This window comes from Buteo buteo, chromosome Z, assembly GCF_964188355.1.
Source record: "Buteo buteo chromosome Z, bButBut1.hap1.1, whole genome shotgun sequence".
NCBI classification, from domain to species: domain Eukaryota; kingdom Metazoa; phylum Chordata; class Aves; order Accipitriformes; family Accipitridae; genus Buteo; species Buteo buteo.
In genome coordinates this window covers 84,006,552-84,027,106 of record NC_134204.1, presented here as the reverse complement: position 1 = coordinate 84,027,106, position 20,555 = coordinate 84,006,552, and the positions used below count along the sequence as shown (strand labels likewise).

The following is a 20,555-nucleotide window of genomic DNA, read 5'->3' as shown; positions in this document are numbered from 1 at the left end:
TATCAACTTACTCTTATATTGTTGTAGGAATCTTTACCTTTTTATTTACATTATTTCTAAAAGGTTGTTTTCTAAAACTGTAACACAGAGTTATTGAGATAGTTTTCTCCTCATTCTTTTCCCATTCGTCCAAATGTCTATGCATTCACAGCACTTTCAGCCTGTTTCAGTTGAAACAGCAGCTGATATTTCACAAGATGCTTGAGAATTCCTTCACACAAACTCAGTAGGTTTTACATACCACATCTGTCTGAATTGCCTCCAGTAATTCAGTAAAGAAGGTCCATTAGTGTAATGTTGTGGGAATGGGCAGCTACTTTAACGTAAAGATTTTCTTTTTTCTGGGTGAGCATATCTGCAGATTGGTTTTCTTCTACCGCTTGCAGTTAGTAGAGGTCACGTACTGTGAAATGACTGGCATGCAATGTGCGAGTAAGAACCTTCAATTATCTCTTTTAAAAATTATGTGTAGGTGAACACCAGTACAGCTTCCTGGCATTAGTGCTTTATTGTTGGTACCTATTTTGTTTGGATGGTAAACCATAGCCTGTTCCAGCAGTGTGTATGCATTAAAAAAAAAGAAAAAAAAAAAAGTAAGATGTAAGAGAGATAAGGAACCATTTCATTGCCTTTTAATTAATTTTAAGAACAATTACCATTCCTCCAGAAAGTTGGAAAATTAACTGAGTGAAGAGTGCAAAACTGGATGTAAATTTAGCAAAATTTCTATTGCTGCATTGATTCTTTAATATATACATATATTTTGAAGTGGAGGTAAATTATAGCATAGTTGGCTCTCATGCTTACATAGATTCATTCTAAATTTAACATTCTTTTTGAGAGGCTTGGTGGTCAGTCATAATGTCATTGATATGGGATGTGCATTTAACATAACCCAGCAAGGAGCAGGAATCCTCCATGAAACAGAATGTTCATATTCTTCTTGGAAGAATTATGAGAATTTCCACAACTAAGAGCATACACTTCTTAGAAACTTGAAAGGACCGTCAATATTTCTTGAAACTTTTTCAAGAATTTGAAAGCTCTTTTCCTATTCAAATTAATGGGAGGTAGGCATCCCAGGTTCCTAAAGATCTTGTAAATTCTCAACCCATATGGTCACTGAAAAGCATTAGAGTAAATGAAAAAGAGATCAAAGAAAGGACATGTAAATTGTGTGTCTTGTTCTTTGTTCTTCTAGGAGTACCACAGAAGTTTTTTCATTCAGTATATTTTTGCATCTTTGAAATCACAAATTAAAAAGCAACAAGTAGGGACATGACAGGTCCAAAACTGTAAGAAATCAAAATACAAAAATTTTCCAGTTTTTCAAGACTTAAAGACTTTGAGTCGTGACAATGCTGTTCAAGAATGTTGAGAGATACAGAAATAATTTATTCTTTCCTCATTTGTGTTGCCTTAACATGTGGAAAGTTTCCTGGCTTAATGCTCAGTACAGAGTTATTGCCCTAACTCTGAGAATATCAAGAATTGCAACCCCTTTGCAACCACTATAACATCAATGACCAAAACTACATGTAAGGTACAGGAGTTACTAATGGGGGGTAAAAGAAGAGAAGTAAACTTTGCTCTCTGTCCTGTCCTGAATAAACTTGTGCCCTACTCGTGCCCTTAAATTCCTAAAATATGGAAGTGACCATTTAAGACAGTAGTACATGAATTTGTAACATAGTTCAAATCATAGTTTTCCATGAGTAAATGATTTTTTTTTTTAATAATTCTTCTTGACTGACTAACTACTGGTGCACAAAAATAACTTTTCTGGATGTTTTTTAAAAGTGATATTGCAGGGACTAATCATGCAGTCTGTACTTGGACAGAATTCCTTCTAAAGTCAATGGCACTTGTGCCTAAATGCAGAATGTGGGAACATGCCCAAGAAGAGCATTCTATGCTCAGAAAGCATTTGTCTTTATATTCTGCCATTAGTCCAAATACAAAGTCTGGCACTGCATTTCATGACACGTGCTGCTCCACTAGTTCTGTCTAGAAACAGGCTTTTTTCTGTATAAAATATTTTTACCCTTTCAAGTCAGTATAACAAACAACACGAGGAAAAATAATTTTCTCTGAAAACTTCTTGAATTGAAAATGCTCTAAATTTACAAATTCTGACATATGCCCTTTAAAACTTGTGTATCTACTGCTTTTATTTTCATTATACATTACAAGTTATATCTGTAATGTTTAAAAATGTTCTATTCCAGCAAAAATATGGCTTTTAACCAAATAAAAATGTAAAGCCAACTTGCTCTAAAATCCATCTGTTTTTCATTTTCCTATAATCTATAATCAGGAAATCCATTCATACATGACATATAATTTTTGCGCTTTCAAGTGGATAGTGGAATGTGATGTTCTGCATACAGTCACATCTAAATTGATAATTGTCCAGGCAGAGTGTAATTTTAAAGTATAGGATGAAGGAAAGTTTAATTTGTATATTAGAAGTCTTATACATTTTTTTGCCTCTGAATGTAAATGAGGACATTCTCTTCAGTGGATTTGTCTGAAGGTGGGACAGCTGCCTCAGAGCAGGCCACAGCTTTCTGAGTAAAGAGGATACGGCTTAAAGAGCTGGTTTAAATGCAGACTCTTCTTAACTGTAAACCACATGCATGCATTCATCACTGATTTTCAAATGATGGGTTTCTGTATCATTGGTTTAAGGTCCACAGTCTTACATTCCTGAATCTGCATTATACCAAAAGAATAACAATTTGGTGGCTGGAAAGAGGAATGGTTATTATATGGCTCCAAAATGCTAGCTGGCATAATATGCCATGAACAGCAGAAATCTACTGGTAAAGAGAAGATTGCAGTAGTTCTTAAAAATAATTTGATGTTCTAAAAATATAAATGTAAGAAATGTTATCACTGTTCAAAATATTTTACATCAGTAGGTAAATAATATAGAGGTCAGACAAAAGTTTCTGAAGAGTAAAGTTTTATACAGATGTATTCATTCTCTTAACTTTTAATAGTAAATTATACTAAGTAAATCTGGTGTAGAAAATGGGAGTTCTTTCTTGTAAAGGTTTCTGCTCTCAAAAAATCACAACTATTGAAAGAAACATACAGGTCACACTGCTTGCTGTTTCATTATATATCTTAGGTTGTGTATCATAGAACTAAAAAAGATATACTGCTTCTTCAAACAGCTTCATTTTCACTCTCTGAGCAAATGCTTGTCATACAACAGATTTCACAAGGCAGTTTTACTTCCTGTTGGTAAAATAGCTCCTGTATGAAACCAACACTAGAGAAACTCTGCTTTTGCTTCAGTTTCTTCTCTTGTTCCCTTCTCCATGTCATTAGTTTTTCAGTATTCAGTTTGTAAAAGATCAACTTTTAAAAGGCACTGTAGTTTCTAGAAGGAAATATTGTTGTATATTCAAAATGCCCCTTCTGATTTTACCGCCTCTAGTAACACATAGCATTAATTAGAGCACAATATGTAGCAAATCCATGTTGAGAGCAATTGTTCATTTAAAAAAAAAAGCCTACTGACACAAAATGGAAAATTCTTTACAGTGTTCTGCTATTTTAGCTTGATAAGTGTAAAATACACTTTTTTCATTAACTCATTTTATCTCACTGACTGTAAGATATTATTAAGGAAATAAACAACAAGATTAACTATGAAAAATATTTTAATACAAAATCTCTGAAGTGATCTGAGTGCTTCTAAGTTTTCATCTTAATTCCTTTTCACAAAGGCTTGGGAGATTACCATAAAAAGCATGAGAAAAAACAAGCCAGGCCAGACCAGTGGCTAAAGGTACCCCACAAATATGGAAGTCGAGCCTTTTGTGATACTTTTCCTGTGTTCTAAGCCTAGTGTTCACAGTTCAGGGTCTTCCAGAGCCTGAAGGGGTGTTTTTGTATTTAATAGCCTTTGACAGATTTTTTTTTTCCGTGGATTTGCTGATCTGATAAATACAATTAGCTGATGTGCTTGCGGATTAAAAACTTGAGTTAATGTTAGTCATGCTTGGACACACTTCATTATCCTAACCAGAAGATAGGTTCACCGTCAGGTACTGTCATTTTTACGCCCACCTCATACACTTTGTCAAATTCAGTTCCATAATCCATTTATGTCCTCTAGGGCTGTAAATCCCATTTCACGTGTGAAAAAAAGTGAGATACGGAGTTCTTCGCTGACTTTGGGACTACAGAGGAAATTTGAAGGTGCAGGGCTTCCAACTCAGAGGGCTCTGCCACACTCGCTAGCTCATCTTCCCACACTGTTTCTAGGTTCTGTGTCGCAGCTTGCAAGCTGTGAACAAAAGATGAGCATGGAACAGCAAGTCTCCCCTAGCATTTGTTTTCTCAGTATTTATCCATGAAAGTTGTCTCTTTCTGTACTAGTTTTTATGCTATTCCCTCTCTACAACCGGGCAGTTTCTCTGTCTCTCTTGAGCCTGTGCAGAGAGAATTTCAAAGTCATCTCTTTCCCCAGACGTTGTGTGGCTAAGAGGTGAAATTAGGCAGATGAAATAAGAAGATCTCATTTTTAATGGAATGGTAGGTCAGTAACCTTACGGATATACAGTTGTCAGTACTACATAGTGAGAGAAGGAAACCCTTTTCTGAAAAAGGCAAATGAAGCATTCGCCTGTCAGAATTGTTCTGGGGCCTGGAGAAAGCAGCAGAGAGATGAAGATGAAAGATACAGTGGTATTTTCCAAATAAGGTTATGCTCTTGCTCCCATTGATTTTAGTGTTGACAGAATCAGGTCCAAAAAGTGTGGTGAAAGAGAGCCAAAAACATTTAAGAATCTTCCTAGTCCTCCCCCTGCCTTTTCTGGAAATTATAGCCTTGCTATACTCATCCTTTGTTTAAAAACAAAACAAAATCATGACCTGGAAAGGGCTGAGTCAGGCAAGGCAGAATCCTCTCTAGTTGTCGAGAAAACACAGCATAGCTTTGACATTTTTTTAAGCCATAAGTTTGTCTGACTTTCCTGATTCACTTGTAAGGCAAATGTTAGATCTTGGCTGCTTTTAAGTGCACAGTATATTGTGCTGTATACCACAGTGCTCTAAACAGAGTCATATAATCAAGTTAATTTCAGCACATCACTGAGATGTTGGCTGCCATGAGAGAAAGCATTTTAGACCACTTGTTCCAAATATGGCATGTGTTGTATTTTTCTATAAAGGTACATTACATGACACAGGTATTTACCTTGCTTTGTTTTATTTGCCATTTTTAGTGTTCAGTCTTAGGAAATACATTAGAGTTTATAATTCTTCTCTCTCTTTTCTTTTTTTTCTTTTTTTTTTTTACCTAAACAGGGAATGGATATGGCAACCCCCGCAACTCACCAGGTCTGCTGGTCTCACCTGGCAACTTGAACAAGAATATGCAAGCAAAATCTCCGCCTCCAATGAATTTGGGAATGAACAACCGTAAACCAGATCTCCGTGTGCTTATTCCACCCGGCAGCAAGAATACAATGCCATCAGTGGTAATGCATTTTCAAAGATTCTTTTATCTCCTTCAGATAATAGATGTTTAGGAATTTCAAGGCCGGCTCCAGCAACTAGTATCAGCTGAATAACTTTCCATGTTCTTGCTTGTTTGGTCTTTCTGTCTAACCTTAAGGCTTGACATCAAGCTGAGGATGTAGGCAGAGCCTGTTCAATTGCTTTTATGAAGTCATATTTACTTCCTCCCTTTTTTCTATTGAGTTGCAAAATAGGAACTGTGTCCTGCACAGTCTAAACTTCTGCACTCTCTTTCCTAGTAGCTGGAAGAGCCTTTCCTGGATTTGTTATGAAGGCTGAATTTAACCCTGAGTATTCCTAACCTACTATGTTTTCCTTAAATATTTAGCCACACAGACTCTCAGCAGATGGCAGATTAACTACAATTAAACTAATGTGAACTCTATCATTCTGAGCTTCAAAGGCCAAATTTTGTAATGATAAGAGGTAGTAAATAGATAGAGCAGGTCAAAAAGGAGCATGAAGCTGCTGTATCTCCTGCCAGGATCAATGCAATTTAGGCAGGCTATTATGCTAGAAGGTTAAATCTTGAAGGTGTCGTGTGCGTATCTTGTAGTTCCCTTCCGAAAGTCGGTTAGTGGTTGCAAGTAAATCATTCATGAGTGATTTAACATTAAAAGTGAGCTTTATTTAAAAAGGATCTTGATGCTAAATTTAAGTGACACTATAAACACATTTTTCCATTATGTAACAGACACTCTTAAAACAACTTCTAAGTTAGTTACTTGAGCTTGACACATAAGAAATTAACTTTGAACATCAAACTAAACCCCCCCATAAGTGTGATGCTGCCTTCTGAGAGGATAAGTAACGAGTGGTTTCCTACAGGGCAATGCTCAAAGTTGACCAAGGCAGTGACAAGATGTCTGCATCAAATGATTTATTCCAAGGTCCTTAAAACTGATACTTTCCAAGGGATTCTGTGAATGGTCAGGTCTCCTGAAACCACGTATAGCAACACAGTCTGCAGCCACTGGGGCTGTGGAAGAACTAATGACTTCTTAGAGAAAGTTTTGTGCTGAAAACCAGATAGATTGTCCTTGCAGTTGAGACAAACACCCTGTTAGAAGGACAAAGAAGAGATCTATGGAGTGTTATTTTTCCAAACTATGCTCAGACAGTGTTTAATTTGCTGCCCTTATCAGATGAAGCTATTCCCTAGCCTAGAAATCTGAATCCTAGGAAAAATATTTATATTCACTAATTTTTAATGCTCCTTTCCTATGCACTCAGTCTGAGGATGTTGATCTGCTTCTGGTAAGTGGTAGTGATGTTCATCTTAATAACAAGGGAAAGAAAATCAGTTATTTTGTATGATTGATACTTCTGTAGGTGAGGTGTTGGTTGAAATAAAATGGAAAACTTTACCATAACTTTATGAACTAAAAGGTCATCATAATTTTTGAAATACAGCAATATGGAAGGCCAGGTGCAGCTGTGCACATATTCAAATTATGCATGCTAGAATAAAGCTTTCTTGTTGCTGGTGCTTCAAGAGCATGTGAACTTGTGCTGTTGAAGATGGTGCAGCCTTATGACGTTTTTTTTGGTGGCTCTCTGGCCATTTTATCCAGCCACTCACAGGACTAGCGTTCTCTAGTGCAATTTTTACAGTGCCACATCTAATGCCCTGGAGTTAAAGATAAGGGTGTAACTGCTGTGCTACCTAACACTTTTGGAGTTTGTTCATTGCAAAAAAATGAAGTAGTCAGAGCACCATCTGCTGGTAAGAGTTCAGGGTTCAGCAATCTCGGGGTGCCCCCCACTTTCAAAGCACAATAAAATCCAGTAGGGCTAGGTTTGGGGCTTTTTTCTTTTGCTTTTTGTTTTCCTTTTTTTTTTTTTCTTTTTTTGCCTTTTTTTTGTTTGGGTTTTTTTCCCTATTTGAGTGGAAAGGAAAACAATGGGAATAGAGTTTACATATTTCATTAGTTTTTCACACGATCTGTTCTTCTACCCACAATAAAACCAATCTTAGTTGTTACTAGTTCAGTTACCTAGGAGATAGTGATGTAATGGGTTACTATGGTGACAACTGGTCTCTTGAAGGCTTGTAAATGATAGGGTTGGCAGAGTTCATAAAAGCCACATGTTAAATGATTAATTTCTAGAAATTTGTATCACCCTGTATTTCTCATGCAGACAACATACCCAGAAAGCTAATACACTCAACTGACTTAAAACTAGTCAATAATATGTTTATTTTACTTACTTTAAAAGAATCAGAGGATAAATAACTCCCAGTCTGCTCAGTCATTGGCTACTCCAGTGGTTTCCGTAGCAACTCCTACTCTACCAGGGCAAGGGATGGGAGGATACCCATCAGCCATCTCAACAACATATGGTACTGGTAAGTATGGGTGCAAGATGTAAAGGGTGGGGGAGGGAGCAAGATGCTGACAAATGTCTATCAGCGTACTAAGGATTTAGCTAATGTTTGTTGGGAGAAACCGAAAAATTCATAGCTGGTATGCTTTTGCCCTGCGTTTACTTATTCTGTATCTGTCACTAACTTGAGACAGACCTGTTTTGTTCGAATGGAACACTGCTTTGATAGCTTTCCTCCATTGACTCCGACAAAGAACATAACTTAAAAGGCATTTCTTAATCCTCTTAATTCCACAGGTAATTTCATGTAGCTGAGTGCACCTTCCTAAAGTCATAAGGGTAGTGGGAGCAAGGAGCTTCACTGGCTTCAAAAAAGAGTTCAGTAACTTTGCGGGCTATCACATAGTTACCTGGGAGAGACTAGAAATGAAGCCTCAAGAGGTCCTTTCCAGTTCCCGTTGCACATTGCTGCTGTATAGAGCATGCTGGCATACAGATCCAATGCTCTTAGAGAAGACATGCGTTGTCCAGGCACAGGCTGCCAGCTAGGTTCTGCAAGGAAGACTGTAACCAAAATGTTATGGTTTTCAAGTCTTTGACTCTGAGAATGCATCTGTAATTATGGTGGGTATACAGGCTGAGAATGCTTTGGATCTTCTGGATCCAGAAAAGCCGTGCTAAATTATAGAAGAATTATTAGTGCATTATTTACTCCCAAGTTAATGAGTTGAGGGAAGAGGAAGGTATACTTTTTCTGCTGCAGCTTAATGTGATTGGTGTAATTAAAATTAAAAGGCTTATAAAGTGACACGTGAAAATTACGATGCTAGTTATTGTTTAATTGCTTCCTCTTAAATTCTCTTTTAATTATTGTCTTTTCTGTTTTCAAATCTAGAATATTCTCTGAGTAGTGCAGATATATCATCTCTTTCTGGATTTAATACAGCCAGTGCTCTTCACCTTGGTTCTGTGACTGGCTGGCAACAGCAACACCTACATAACATGCCACCATCTGCCCTCAGTCAGTTGGGGTAAGTAGTGTTTTCTTTATTTTATTGTTCTACGGTGATTTCAGTCTACCCAGTAATCCCAAATCTGAAATACATCAAGACAACATATCAGTACATATTCACTATGTATAAGAGTTCCATTTCCCAAAACTGGAACTACGTAGTTCATGAGAAGTTTTTTGGGTAGCTACAATGAAATATTCTGTGTCCGTGACATTTTCTCAGTAGTGTAGTAAAGACTACTGTTCCTGTTTTATGCTGTATGTCTTTAAATAGCATTTTATTTCACTCCTAAAGACCAAACTAAACACTTGCATTGTGTTGTTGCTGTATTTTGCCATTTATGCTTTTTATTTCCAGTTACTATAGCACAAACATTTACAGTAAACTTGAAAAATTTCTAAATATTTTTAATCAAGTAAGAATGACATAATGATTTGACCTGAGATTAAGCCTTAACCTTATATGATAATCACATACTCCTTTCTGCTCAGCTCTGACATTGAAGTTTAATTTCTTTGGCAATGTTTTCTACAAGCAAATAACATAATTAGGCCTAAGAACTGTAAGCCCACAAAACTCGTTGTGATTTGCCGGTGTTGAGGAGGATAGGTATCCGTGCCCTCTAGTGGCTAATTTCAAGACATTTATTCAAGGGTGATGAAGCACACTGCCAAATCATTTCAGGATTTTTAAAAGTGTGAAAATTCACACAGGGAAATCACCTAATGCATTCTTGAAAAAAGCAGCCTATTGGCTTATTGAAGTGAACTTTAAGAGTATGATTTTCAAAAAAACTGGTATCTACAATTTCTATTGATAAGACCATAGACATTCACCAGCACATCACACATACCCTAAGGTATGGCTAGACACTTTTGAATTGTAAAAGTTTGCATTAAAAAAATAGAAGCTGAAAACAGCTGGAGTGTATTTATGAGGAGAAATTTAATTCACATGCATTTGAAAAGTAAACTCCTTTTTTTCTTCTTTTGGGGGGGGGGGAGAAAGAGGTAGTGCACATATGCACTATTTTTTTTGCAAGATAGTTGCCATAATGTGAAACTAGTTAATACTATAAATGTGGCTTAAACTTCAAAATTCTCCTTCTGATTTATCTGACCACTTTTTGTAACTTACTGTAATTTCTTTACCATACATAGACGGTTTGGGTTTTTTAAGGACCGCTATACAAGTGTTTCAGAGGAAATGAAAATTTTTTAAACCTCATTTCTATATAAATTAGCATATATAGATACAAACTACATAAAAACATACAACTGAAATAGTTGCTGTGCTAGAAAAAATAGTCCTAATACCTTTCTCTTACACTTCTTCTATATTCTTTTTGAGTTTGCACTGTTTCTGGGGCAACATTCAGGCTAACTGTACAACTAAAGACATAAAGTCTCAAATAAATTGAAAACTCACGTGTTAGATATCAATGTATAACCTTACAATAAGCTGATTGTTTTCAGTGGTGTACCAAAGAATGTAATAAGGCTATTTGGTTAACCAAACAAGTATAAATTAAATCCTAAACTAACTACATGCCTTTTCAGATATGTCACACATGGTCATCTGTTTCTAATTCATATCACAGAATGTCGAAGTGTAATGGCTGTGGCTGGTGGAATACATTCTGAGCTGCTACTTTTATTATTATTCTTTCAGTGATTTTTAAATGAATTAAGCTATGAAAGCTGCTTCACTGACAGTTCTGGAGAAATCTTCTATCTCTGCAGACAATCATAAGCATGTCTTTATTTTATTTTAGTCACCGAGTTCTACATGCAAAAGCACCTGTGCTAACTTTTGGATTACCTGAAAAACTTGAAATTATACAGAACATATTCAGTCCATATCAACGTGAGCTAGAATTTGAAGGAAGATTAAAACAATCACACAAAATTATAGCCATCCCTGGGTATTTGAGAAAATACATCTAGAAAGGGTTTGACAACCCAAATCCCTGTGCTGAGTGAGGTCATATACTGGAAAGATTTGGCAACTGTGAGATGTTTATTGGTGACAGAGGCTGTAAAGACCTGTGAGAAAGCAGAGTTACTGGAAGAGACATCCTAGTTCTCCAGCAGGTTTTGTTTTTCACCGAAGCCTAAAGAGGAAAACCAGCCCTGCTTCATCAAAACATGGCAGAAGAATATGGTTAGTAATAGAATAGGGTATGGTTAGACATATTAGCCTGCTCCAGATAAGTCCTCAACAATTTCAGCAGCACTGTCAGAACCATCTCTGAGATAATTGGAGAAGACCTCTACAGCCTAACTCTTAACTTTTCATCTTGACTGTGCAATTAGCAACCTTACTAGTGCCAGTGGGCTTGAGGGCAAATACCAGAGGACATGGGAGCAGTTTGCTTTCCCTGTCTGCCCAGCTTTTGGCCTTTTGCTGAGCCTGGTTAATAGGATAATGATGTAGAATCTGTCTTGATATGATTGAGACATTAAAACAAGTCAGACTTTTCAACTTTTTAGGTTAAAAACAAAATAGTGCTTTCATGGTGTCTTCATTAGGTTTACATCTGGAAAAAAATACACACAAATTCTGTTGAAAATCAATCCCTCCCAAAAGTTTGGAATTTTGTCTAAATGTTGCTGCAGTGTCTCTTACAGAGAGGGCTACTGCTTATTTAACATGGACCAAAGAGTCTACCAGAAGTTAATTGCTGCCAACCAGAAGGGAAGTCCATTCTAAACTTCAAAACAAATGTTCTAAATTTTTTAAGCACAAGTCCATTATATGGAAAATGTTCTCTTTCATCCATATTTCCCAGTCTAAGAGAGAATCTTTTCTTAGTTAAATGTCATCCACAGGTGAAATTTTGGCTTTCAGAAAATATAAATGCAAACATAGAAACAATATTTCATCTGAAGAATCTTCAGTATAGATAATTGTTAATGTAAAAGAAGTTTCTCCAAAATTCTACCCACCTGAACAGAAAATTGTCCAAATTCATGCATACTGTTGACTTGTTCTGTGATTCTTGCGTAGCAAGCTTATTACTTAGCAACAATTAATTTTTATTAGGTAATAGCGATAGCTAGATATGGGCAAATATTCTCCATTGAACCATTTTTACTGAAAAATTTAGATGAAGTGACATCATGTTTTGTGAATTTGTATCAGTTCTGCCAGTTTTCTTGTTTTGAACAAAAGCCTTGTATATTTAGGATGGAGCCTTTTTTTCTTATGCCACCGTTGTAAATAAGATGTTCCAGTGATTCAGGTTCATATTATTCTTCATTTAGAAATTTCTTTTTAAAGTATAGACCTTAACATGTGAGAGTTAATCAAAATATATTGACACAGAAATTCTTATTCTGCTTTTACATTGATCAAAACCCATGAAAAATCAACTTTGCTTTTAACTAAAAGAAAAACAGAGGGAAGGGAGGAAGGTTGCATTGCTAGCAAGTCACAAATATCATCTACTCTCCTAGTTACAGACTAGCACATAACTAAAGTTACCTAACTAAATTTTGCAGTGAATTTTCAATGGTTCCTTATATATATTTATGGGGAAAAAATATATGAAGTGAGGAAGTAAACTAATTTAGAGAAGCAAGTGTGGGCATAAAAGAAAAGGTATGTGAGGCTCTTTCTTCCTTCAATAGACCACTTTCTTCCTCTGTAAAAAACCTGTCTGGTGCATGTTCATGTCCTCACTCATCATCTACTCAGACCTGCACTTCTATCTGTGCATGCTGAGCTTCCATAGCAGCTGGAGATTTGAATAGATGGAGACACACACAGAACTGATCTCACTGGCATCAGCAAGGACTAAACCTACTTGTGAGCTCATTGCATCCTGACTCGCTTCCCACCTCTTACACAGCAGAGCTGTGTAGTTGTTCAGTGTTGAACCCAGATAGGAACCAGCATTTCTCCCATGTGGCTGTTGTATTCTAAATAAACATCACATTTTCACTATATTGGTCTCAATAGGAACTGCTGTGTAAAATTAGAACATTAATTTTCTTCATTGTCCCCATACAATTAAATGTTTCCATACAATATATGGAAAAAGGTGATTGCATCAACATGAGTGGACTGCATGGCACTTATTGAGTGCTTATAATTATACACAATCCTTTGAAGTAATGTGCTTTATATTCTCTGTGGATTTTCCATATTCAAACCCTGTTTGTTTTCCAGTGAACTTAGTGTAGGTTGCAAATTATGAGAATTGGGCATGCCTGGACCAATATCACATAATTATATGAAGCAACAGTGTAAACTTTACATTGATAGATAACAATGCAAACAGCTGTTTCTACACTCACACACACACATATACAAAAAGAAATCATTTTGCAGCAGACAGAATTCTCATTTCTTATAATACAGCTTCTTTTCTAAATAGAGGTCAGTCCTCTGTTTAGAATAAGGGTCTAAAGACTGCCCTTAAATAAGTACTATTTCACCATTCACATCTGTATGTAACAGTAAGTTTCCATTGTAATTGACCATTTTAGCTTACATAAGATTCTCGTAAAATGTTTCAGAAAATTTTAATGAAATAATGTAAATTATAGCCACCAAAAACAGATATTAAAATTCAGGAATAGTTTTAGCAGGAAAAGACTATATTTTAAAAGTAAAAAAATTTGAATGATGGCTCAAAAAAATTGCTTTAATTTATTTATATTGTTTTAAACCTCAAAAATTAATTCCTGACCTGCCACAATTACTTCTTAACATTTTTCAATTTACAAAAAAGTGTTCAAAATGCAGATCAACCTGTAGCATATTTGAAACTGCCATAAATTTGTATGCCAGGTATTTACATAACCCTGCTGATGAATCACAAGGAATCTAAAGAAAAGTCTGTAGACATGTATTCTCTTACTCGCTTCTGAAACACTATGAAAAAAGCAGTATAGCAGTACTAGTTCTATTTCATTGAAAATGCAGCTTATCCCTCTAGATTTGTTCCATTCAGGGCTGTCACACAATAGAATGCAAGTATATCCCGTGTGAACAAATTTGACTGAATATGGTTGTTTTTAACTAGCACGGGTTTTTTAGCTGTCCCTTGCTTTGCAAAGAGACGTGTCATCTGCTCATAGCAAACACTTCTAAATCAAATCCCCAGGCTCCACCATCCTTTATTATGGGACTTTCAGGTTTAGTTATAAGCTTAGCATCTAAAATCATATGTAATCTTATCATACACACTAAACTGGCAGCCTGTTTTCCCAGGTGAAGTTCTAGCATCTCCTGAGCAACTGAAAAATAAAGTCACTGGAAATGAAAAGCAAAAAAAAAAAAAAACCAAACAAACCCAAACCCAAAACCCAGGAATGTATTTTTGATTCTTGTTGGATTCTTTTCAACAAGTTTTCAGGAAAAGAGCGGAATATTTCACTACATTGGAATGATGAAGTCTGGTATTTACAGTTTCTTATATGTGTTAATGTAATAGATACAAAAGCAAAGAAAACATCCTCTTTGCCAAAAAAAAAAAAAAAAAAAAAGCCTAGATTTGCCGCTTTGAGGGCTATTACTCACAAACTCTGTGACTTATGACAGGGATCACTGCAAATTTGGCACATTCATCTGTATAGGAATGAAGGGTAGATAAAAGCAATTGGAGGTAGAACATCCTGTTTTCTCTGTTTTCTAACAAGATCTTTCCATTATTAAAACCTGATAAAAACAGCTCATATCATTCAATAGTGAAGCCATTTAGTCCCATTTTAAATCTGTCAGAAGAAAAGAGAGCAACATGTTGTCTTTCGTCAAAGTTGTAGTAAATGTTGCTTAAGTAAAGCTCAACTCCCAGTTGGTAAGATATCAGGAAAAGTGGCATATTTCAATAAGTGAAAAGACCACATCTAAACTGAATTGTTTCTTCTACATGCTTAAAAATTACTTCCAAATGTCAACGTTTCTTCTGCTTGCAGTAAAAATGCCTGCACATCCCTTTGGGTTTAAAACCTTAAGAGGCCAAGCCGTCTGTTGCCCCTTCAGTCCCTTCTACTGCCTTCAGCCTCCCCCTGTATAAATAAACACTCATGAGTCGAAACCTTGAAACTGTCTCTGGGGCTAGGCACTAACTTCAGCCTAGCAAATGGTCCCTGAAGTGGAACGTAATGGGAACTGCATGTTGAGAAATCTATTTTCATAACGAAGAGAAAAGTCAGGTTTTACCAGGAGGTGGTGCTTTTGTACAAAACATCCTGCAGATGCAAGTGATCTCATTTCTCCCATAAAGCGCATTCTCAGTATTCACTCTCCTCCCTGCCTGTTTCAGCTTTCCACTGCCACTACCCGCCCACAAAAATGCACAGAAATAAAATTATTTTAGAATAGTTATATAGCTTGCCTTTGAAAAAATTTTAGCATAGCAGTTTCTCTTGATGCTAGGAGCATCCTATGAGCTGGGCTCTCCTACAGGCAAACAGTACAGTCCTCTCACATCTTCTACTATTCTTCAGCTTCTCTTTGGTAGTTTATTCGAAAGCATTCTGGACTGAGTTATAAATTCATAGATTTAAACCAGAAAATCATACCTAAATCCTTGCCTGCCTGTGGTATTATATTAATGTCAATCCTAGGACCTGTAATTTCAGCCCTATTCTGAAAGGTATAAAACGTAGCTGGCTCAAATTTTTGCATCTGAAGTTGCATGTCAAAACGAACAGCCATAAAAATAGTTGGGTGCATTCAAACTAATTGGATTAATCCCAGCAGAGAGTCCGTGCCTCCCCTGTCTCAGCCAGTGCATACACACACACAGGCATTAGGTATAAAGAAACCTGCAGGTGGTTCCAACAGTGCAAAGGCTCGCCTTCCCAAATTTGTAGTGACACTTGAGTCAAAAAAAGGAGCGAGAGAGAGAGAGAGAGATTGAAAGCGAGACCTCCTTCCAAACCGAGGGCATGTCCCGCTCAAGCCGGCCACGTTTGTTGTGACGCTTTCATCTCTTCGAATTCGTGAATTCTCCCCGGCAAACAGTCCTCGTGCTCTCTGCATGCGCTGGTCCTGCGCGAGCCTTTACACTGGTGTTTCGTGTGAGTGTTTGTGCGTATCTGGGGGCTCCGTGCCTCCCCCGTCGGTAACTGGGTTTCCTTTCCTCCTACAGAGCTTGCACTAGCACTCATTTATCTCAGAGTACAAATCTCTCCCTGCCTTCTACTCAAAGCCTCAACATCAAGTCAGAACCTGTTTCTCCTCCTAGAGACCGTACCACCACACCCTCGAGATACCCACAGCACACGCGCCATGAGGCGGGCAGATCTCCCGTTGACAGTTTGAGCAGCTGTAGCAGTTCCTACGATGGAAGTGACCGAGAAGACCACCGGAACGAATTCCACTCCCCCATTGGACTCACCAGACCTTCGCCGGACGAAAGGGAAAGCCCCTCTGTCAAGCGTATGCGGCTCTCTGAAGGATGGGCGACATGATAACATTATTACCTATTAGTTTTTTTTTTCTTGCAGTGTGTGTGTGCTATACCTTAATGGGGGAGGGGGGGTCGATATGCATTATATGTGCCGTGTGTGGAAAAAAAAAAAAAAGTCAGGTACTCTGTTTTGTAAAAGTACTTTTAAATTGCCTCAGTGATACAGTATAAGGATAAACAGAAATGCTGAGATAAGCTTAGCACTTGAGTTGTACAACAGAACACGTGTACAAAATAGATTTTAAGGCTAACTTCTTTTCACTGTTGTGCTCCCTTGCAAAATGTATGTTACAATAGATAGTGTCATGTTGCAGGTTCAACGTTATTTACGTGTAAATAGACAAAAGGAAAACATTTGCCAGAAATGGCAGATCTTTACTGAGAGAGAAAGCAGCTGTTATGCAACATATAGAAAATGTACAGATGTTTTGACAGACCCAGCGGTTGGGTGGCCATGAATTGATGCTGGAAAGAGACTGGGTCACCTAACATACTGAAAATGCTCACAAACATGCAGGCATATCTTTAGAGTATGGCACTCAGTTAAAAAGGATCAAAACATTTGAAGAGGACCATACTTGTAAAAATGTTGAGTTCGAGGGCTAACATATTTAATTTAAAAATTCTGGGTCTGCATCACTTATTAAATGAAAAAAAAATATAAAAATATGTACATTACATTTTGCTTATTTTCATATTAAAAAGTAAGACAGAGTTTGCAAAGCATTTGTGGCTTTTGTAGTTTCCTTAAGCCAAAATGTGTTCTTTTTTCCTTGATAGCTTCGCTAATCTTTTAAACAGTCCTGAAGAAACAAACAAAAAGGACTTTTTGTATAGAAAGCACTACCCTAAGCCATGAAGAACTCCATGCTTTGCTAACCAAGATAACTGTTTTCTCTTTGCAGAAGTTTTGTTTTTGAAATGTGTATTTCTAATTATATAAAATATTAAGAATCTTTTAAAAAAATCTGTGAAATTAACATGCTTGTGTATAGCTTTCTAATATATATAATAATTATGGTAATAGCAAAAGTTTTTGTTATCTTAATAGTGGGGAATTATATTTGTGCAGTTGCACATTTAACTATTTTGTTTTGGTTTTCTTTTACTGGGTATACATTTTACAGATCGAAGTCAGCTGTTGAAAGACTGGTCTGTAAAAAGTTAGAATTTACCCATGGTGTAACAACTTAATCATTTTAATACAGCATTTTACAATCAGTTGGGTGAACTGCGATCCATTGTATATACTGATTAGTTCTTTCATGCTGTTTTGTGCATTGTAACAAGTTAAGGGCCCTTCTATTACTCAACGTCCTGCGTATCTTGTAGTTTTCCATGGGTTAAATGACAAAGTGGCGTAACTTGGCCCTTTCTCATTACTGAAGCTGGTATTCTGCCTGTCAGAATTGGATGTACAGCTCTAACGGCTGTCAGTTACGTGAGTGCAGGTGAATATTTGCAGAAGCAGTAGGGAGAGTTAAAGGGAGGGATCGGCACAAACATGCCTACTACGAAGATTACTCCCCTCTCTCGCAGATTTGAAACTTTTAGTGAGATCATCAGTTGAAGAGCCATTCAAAGCTGATTGATCTTACACAGCCAACATTGGCCATCAGGTCCCTGGTTCTCATGGACCTCCGCGATCACGTCATCTCACGGTGGGCAAATTGTTGAACAACGCTCCCTGTGTATTTGCACCCAAGCAAGATTTTGCTTCAGCATATGACATCCACATTTTCTCCTGCCTCATATTGTTCCTTTGACTAAAATAGCTTGACCAGAGGGAATGTATTGTTTCTTTAAGTCCCTCTTGTTTATTAGAAGAAAATGGTGTATTCAAATGTTTCAGTTTAATCTTTCTGTTGGAGGGAAAAAGTGTTTAAGCAAAATGTTAGTGCCATAGTAAAACTGTAATATTTCTCCTTTTTCCAAGAGTCCTTCCAACTCTCACTGACATATATTGACACTATGATGAAGGATATAGCTGCGACAGCTAAATGTCAACACAGAATATTCTGTTAAGGGAAATCCACACTCTGTTTCCCACCTATACATGCAGTTGCTGTGCACTGCTCAATGATGAAGTGTACCTCTCTGTAGTAGACAATGATGAACAGACTACAGTGTGCATTAAGACATACGCTTTTCACTTATCATGACTTTATAGAAGCCTGCCTTACAGGCACTCTCAGCTGTGCAGGGGCTAGTGCATAATCTGGAAACTCTTTAAGCAGAATACTGTGCTACTAATGCATCCATCTTATCTTGTGTAGCAATCTGCAGGGTAAAGAAAAAGATACGCATGTTTAAAAAGAAAAAAAAAATTAAAAAACCACAAAAAAAATCACAAAAACAAAAACAAAACCAAAAAAAAGGTAAAATGGGGCCCATAATTAATTTTAAAACACAAAAAAACTGTTTTTGAAACCACTTTCTTCACCTTCAGATGAACCTATACTCATATTCTCTTCTGAGAATTTTAAACTTTGGTGTGTCAAAAATATGCAAATATATCACAAATGTACCTTGTCATTTCAAGAAAAAATACAACTTTATCAGTATTGTAGTAGAAACTTGTCAGTGGGGAAGGGGATTTGGTCTATTGATATATGAAGAATAGCCATATTAATAGTTTACCTTGCGATTTGCCTCAGCAACGCATGAAAAAGGAAAGATATCGTATTTAACGAAGATGCAGTGTAATATATTACTGCAAGTAACTAAGCAGAAAGTAGCGTGAAAAGTATTGCCTGGGCAATTTATATTAACTCTGACAGTGATTTTTGTATAAACACAAGTAGAACAGAATCACGTGAAAATAAATGCCAGTCATCCCTCTTGTTCCTGCTGCAGAGGGCAACTAACTTATACTGGCAAAATTGTGGGGGATAATGCATATTTGCAAACTGATCTAATGATAAGAAGCACAACTTTGATTGTGAAGTCACTTTCTGTAAACTATAACTGTCTACCTTTCTTGTTCCTTTATCTGTACCTTACCATTTATTGTATTTGCAAAGCTAATTTGGGTTTATTGTGTGATTCCTTTGTATTTAAGGAGTTTGGGGCAGAGCCCTGAAAGAGTATTAACATTTACTTTACCTTAACCCATGCTATATAATGTTTTAGGCAACATTCTTAATTGTAAGTTCAAACACCTGAAGTGGCATTCTAGACATCTGCAAGTATTGTTATAGCTAAGCTAACCTCTATTAAAAGGTGTTGTCAGTTAGTGTTTAATTGCTGGTGACAATTATATGATATACCCTATCTGCACAACCTGTATATTGTATGCATTGAGCCATTCGCAGTAAAGCTTTTGTCATTTCAGTGTTTTTCAAAAGTTGTGTTTTATAACAAAATGGCTTATATTTTTCCCAGAAGAGGAATTTAGCAGTTTTTAATGAATAATATAAAAATATCTGTTGTCCTCAGATCTTTTTCAGGTAAAGCTAGCGTAAGAATAAAAGAACTCATAGACTGTTTTCAAGGATGTCAACCCTTTTGTATTGTATGTGTTATCCTATATATCCTCTTTTATCTATAGTCCTAACAGAGCTGTTTTGTTTTCCTTCTTCCTTCGCCTTGAAGGTAAATGCTTTGTAATTTTTTAAAAGCCACTTGAAACCTCAATAAAGGCTGTTGCCTAAACATGGCATACTTCATCTGTTCCTGTTTGTGCCATCTGCTGTGATGTCGTCAGTTATATGGCATTAATTTCCTGCCACTACAGGTCTCTTGAAGGACTGATGGAACATTGGTGTCTGTTAGAATGCTTCAGACTGTAGATGTAATAAAAGGCTTTTGTTAATATATTTTAACCAAAGATGTGGAGCAATCCAAGCTTTGAGCCACAGACCTTCTGCATCAAAAGTATCCGTTTGATTATTTTCATAATCAGGTGTTGCATTTCTACCTTCCCTTCTCATACCTCAGACTGATCCGTACCTCAGTTTGATTCAAAAAAGGTCAGTTAAGTAACTCATTAAAAAAAAAAATAAAAAATGCAGTACCAGAGTCTTTTGTGGAGTAATTAATATCAGACCTGGGTTACCGCAGGCATTACACTTGGATTGCTTCAGATGGTTTGTTGTATCCTTTTTTTCTTTTTTTCTTCTCTTTCATGGGGATTTGCTTCCATAAAACAATGGTGATAACAAAATAGCTTGTAAATGGGAGCATACAAGCATTTGCAACAAATATTAAAGTAGAGGCTCACAGCGGCATAAGCTGGACTTTGTCGCCAC

At 36.7% G+C, this 20,555-nt stretch overlaps 1 protein-coding gene across 18 annotated transcripts in view; it reads left to right on the top strand.

Moving 5' to 3' along the window:
• Window positions 1-19,973, top strand: part of MEF2C (myocyte enhancer factor 2C) — a 140,965-nt gene extending 120,992 nt beyond the window's left edge. For 15 of the 18 annotated variants that reach the window (XM_075020595.1, XM_075020592.1, XM_075020610.1 and 12 more), the window contains 4 exons: window positions 5,326-5,498; window positions 7,759-7,888; window positions 8,762-8,897; window positions 15,985-19,973. In XM_075020595.1, coding sequence (XP_074876696.1) covers window positions 5,326-5,498; window positions 7,759-7,888; window positions 8,762-8,897; window positions 15,985-16,306 — 761 coding nt within the window. In that variant the 3' untranslated portion in view covers window positions 16,307-19,973. The remainder of the gene's footprint in view (window positions 1-5,325; window positions 5,499-7,758; window positions 7,889-8,761; window positions 8,898-15,984) is intronic. The other 3 variants (XM_075020607.1, XM_075020609.1, XM_075020608.1) reach the window with 1 other exon arrangement.
• Window positions 19,974-20,555: the final 582 nt, after the last annotated feature.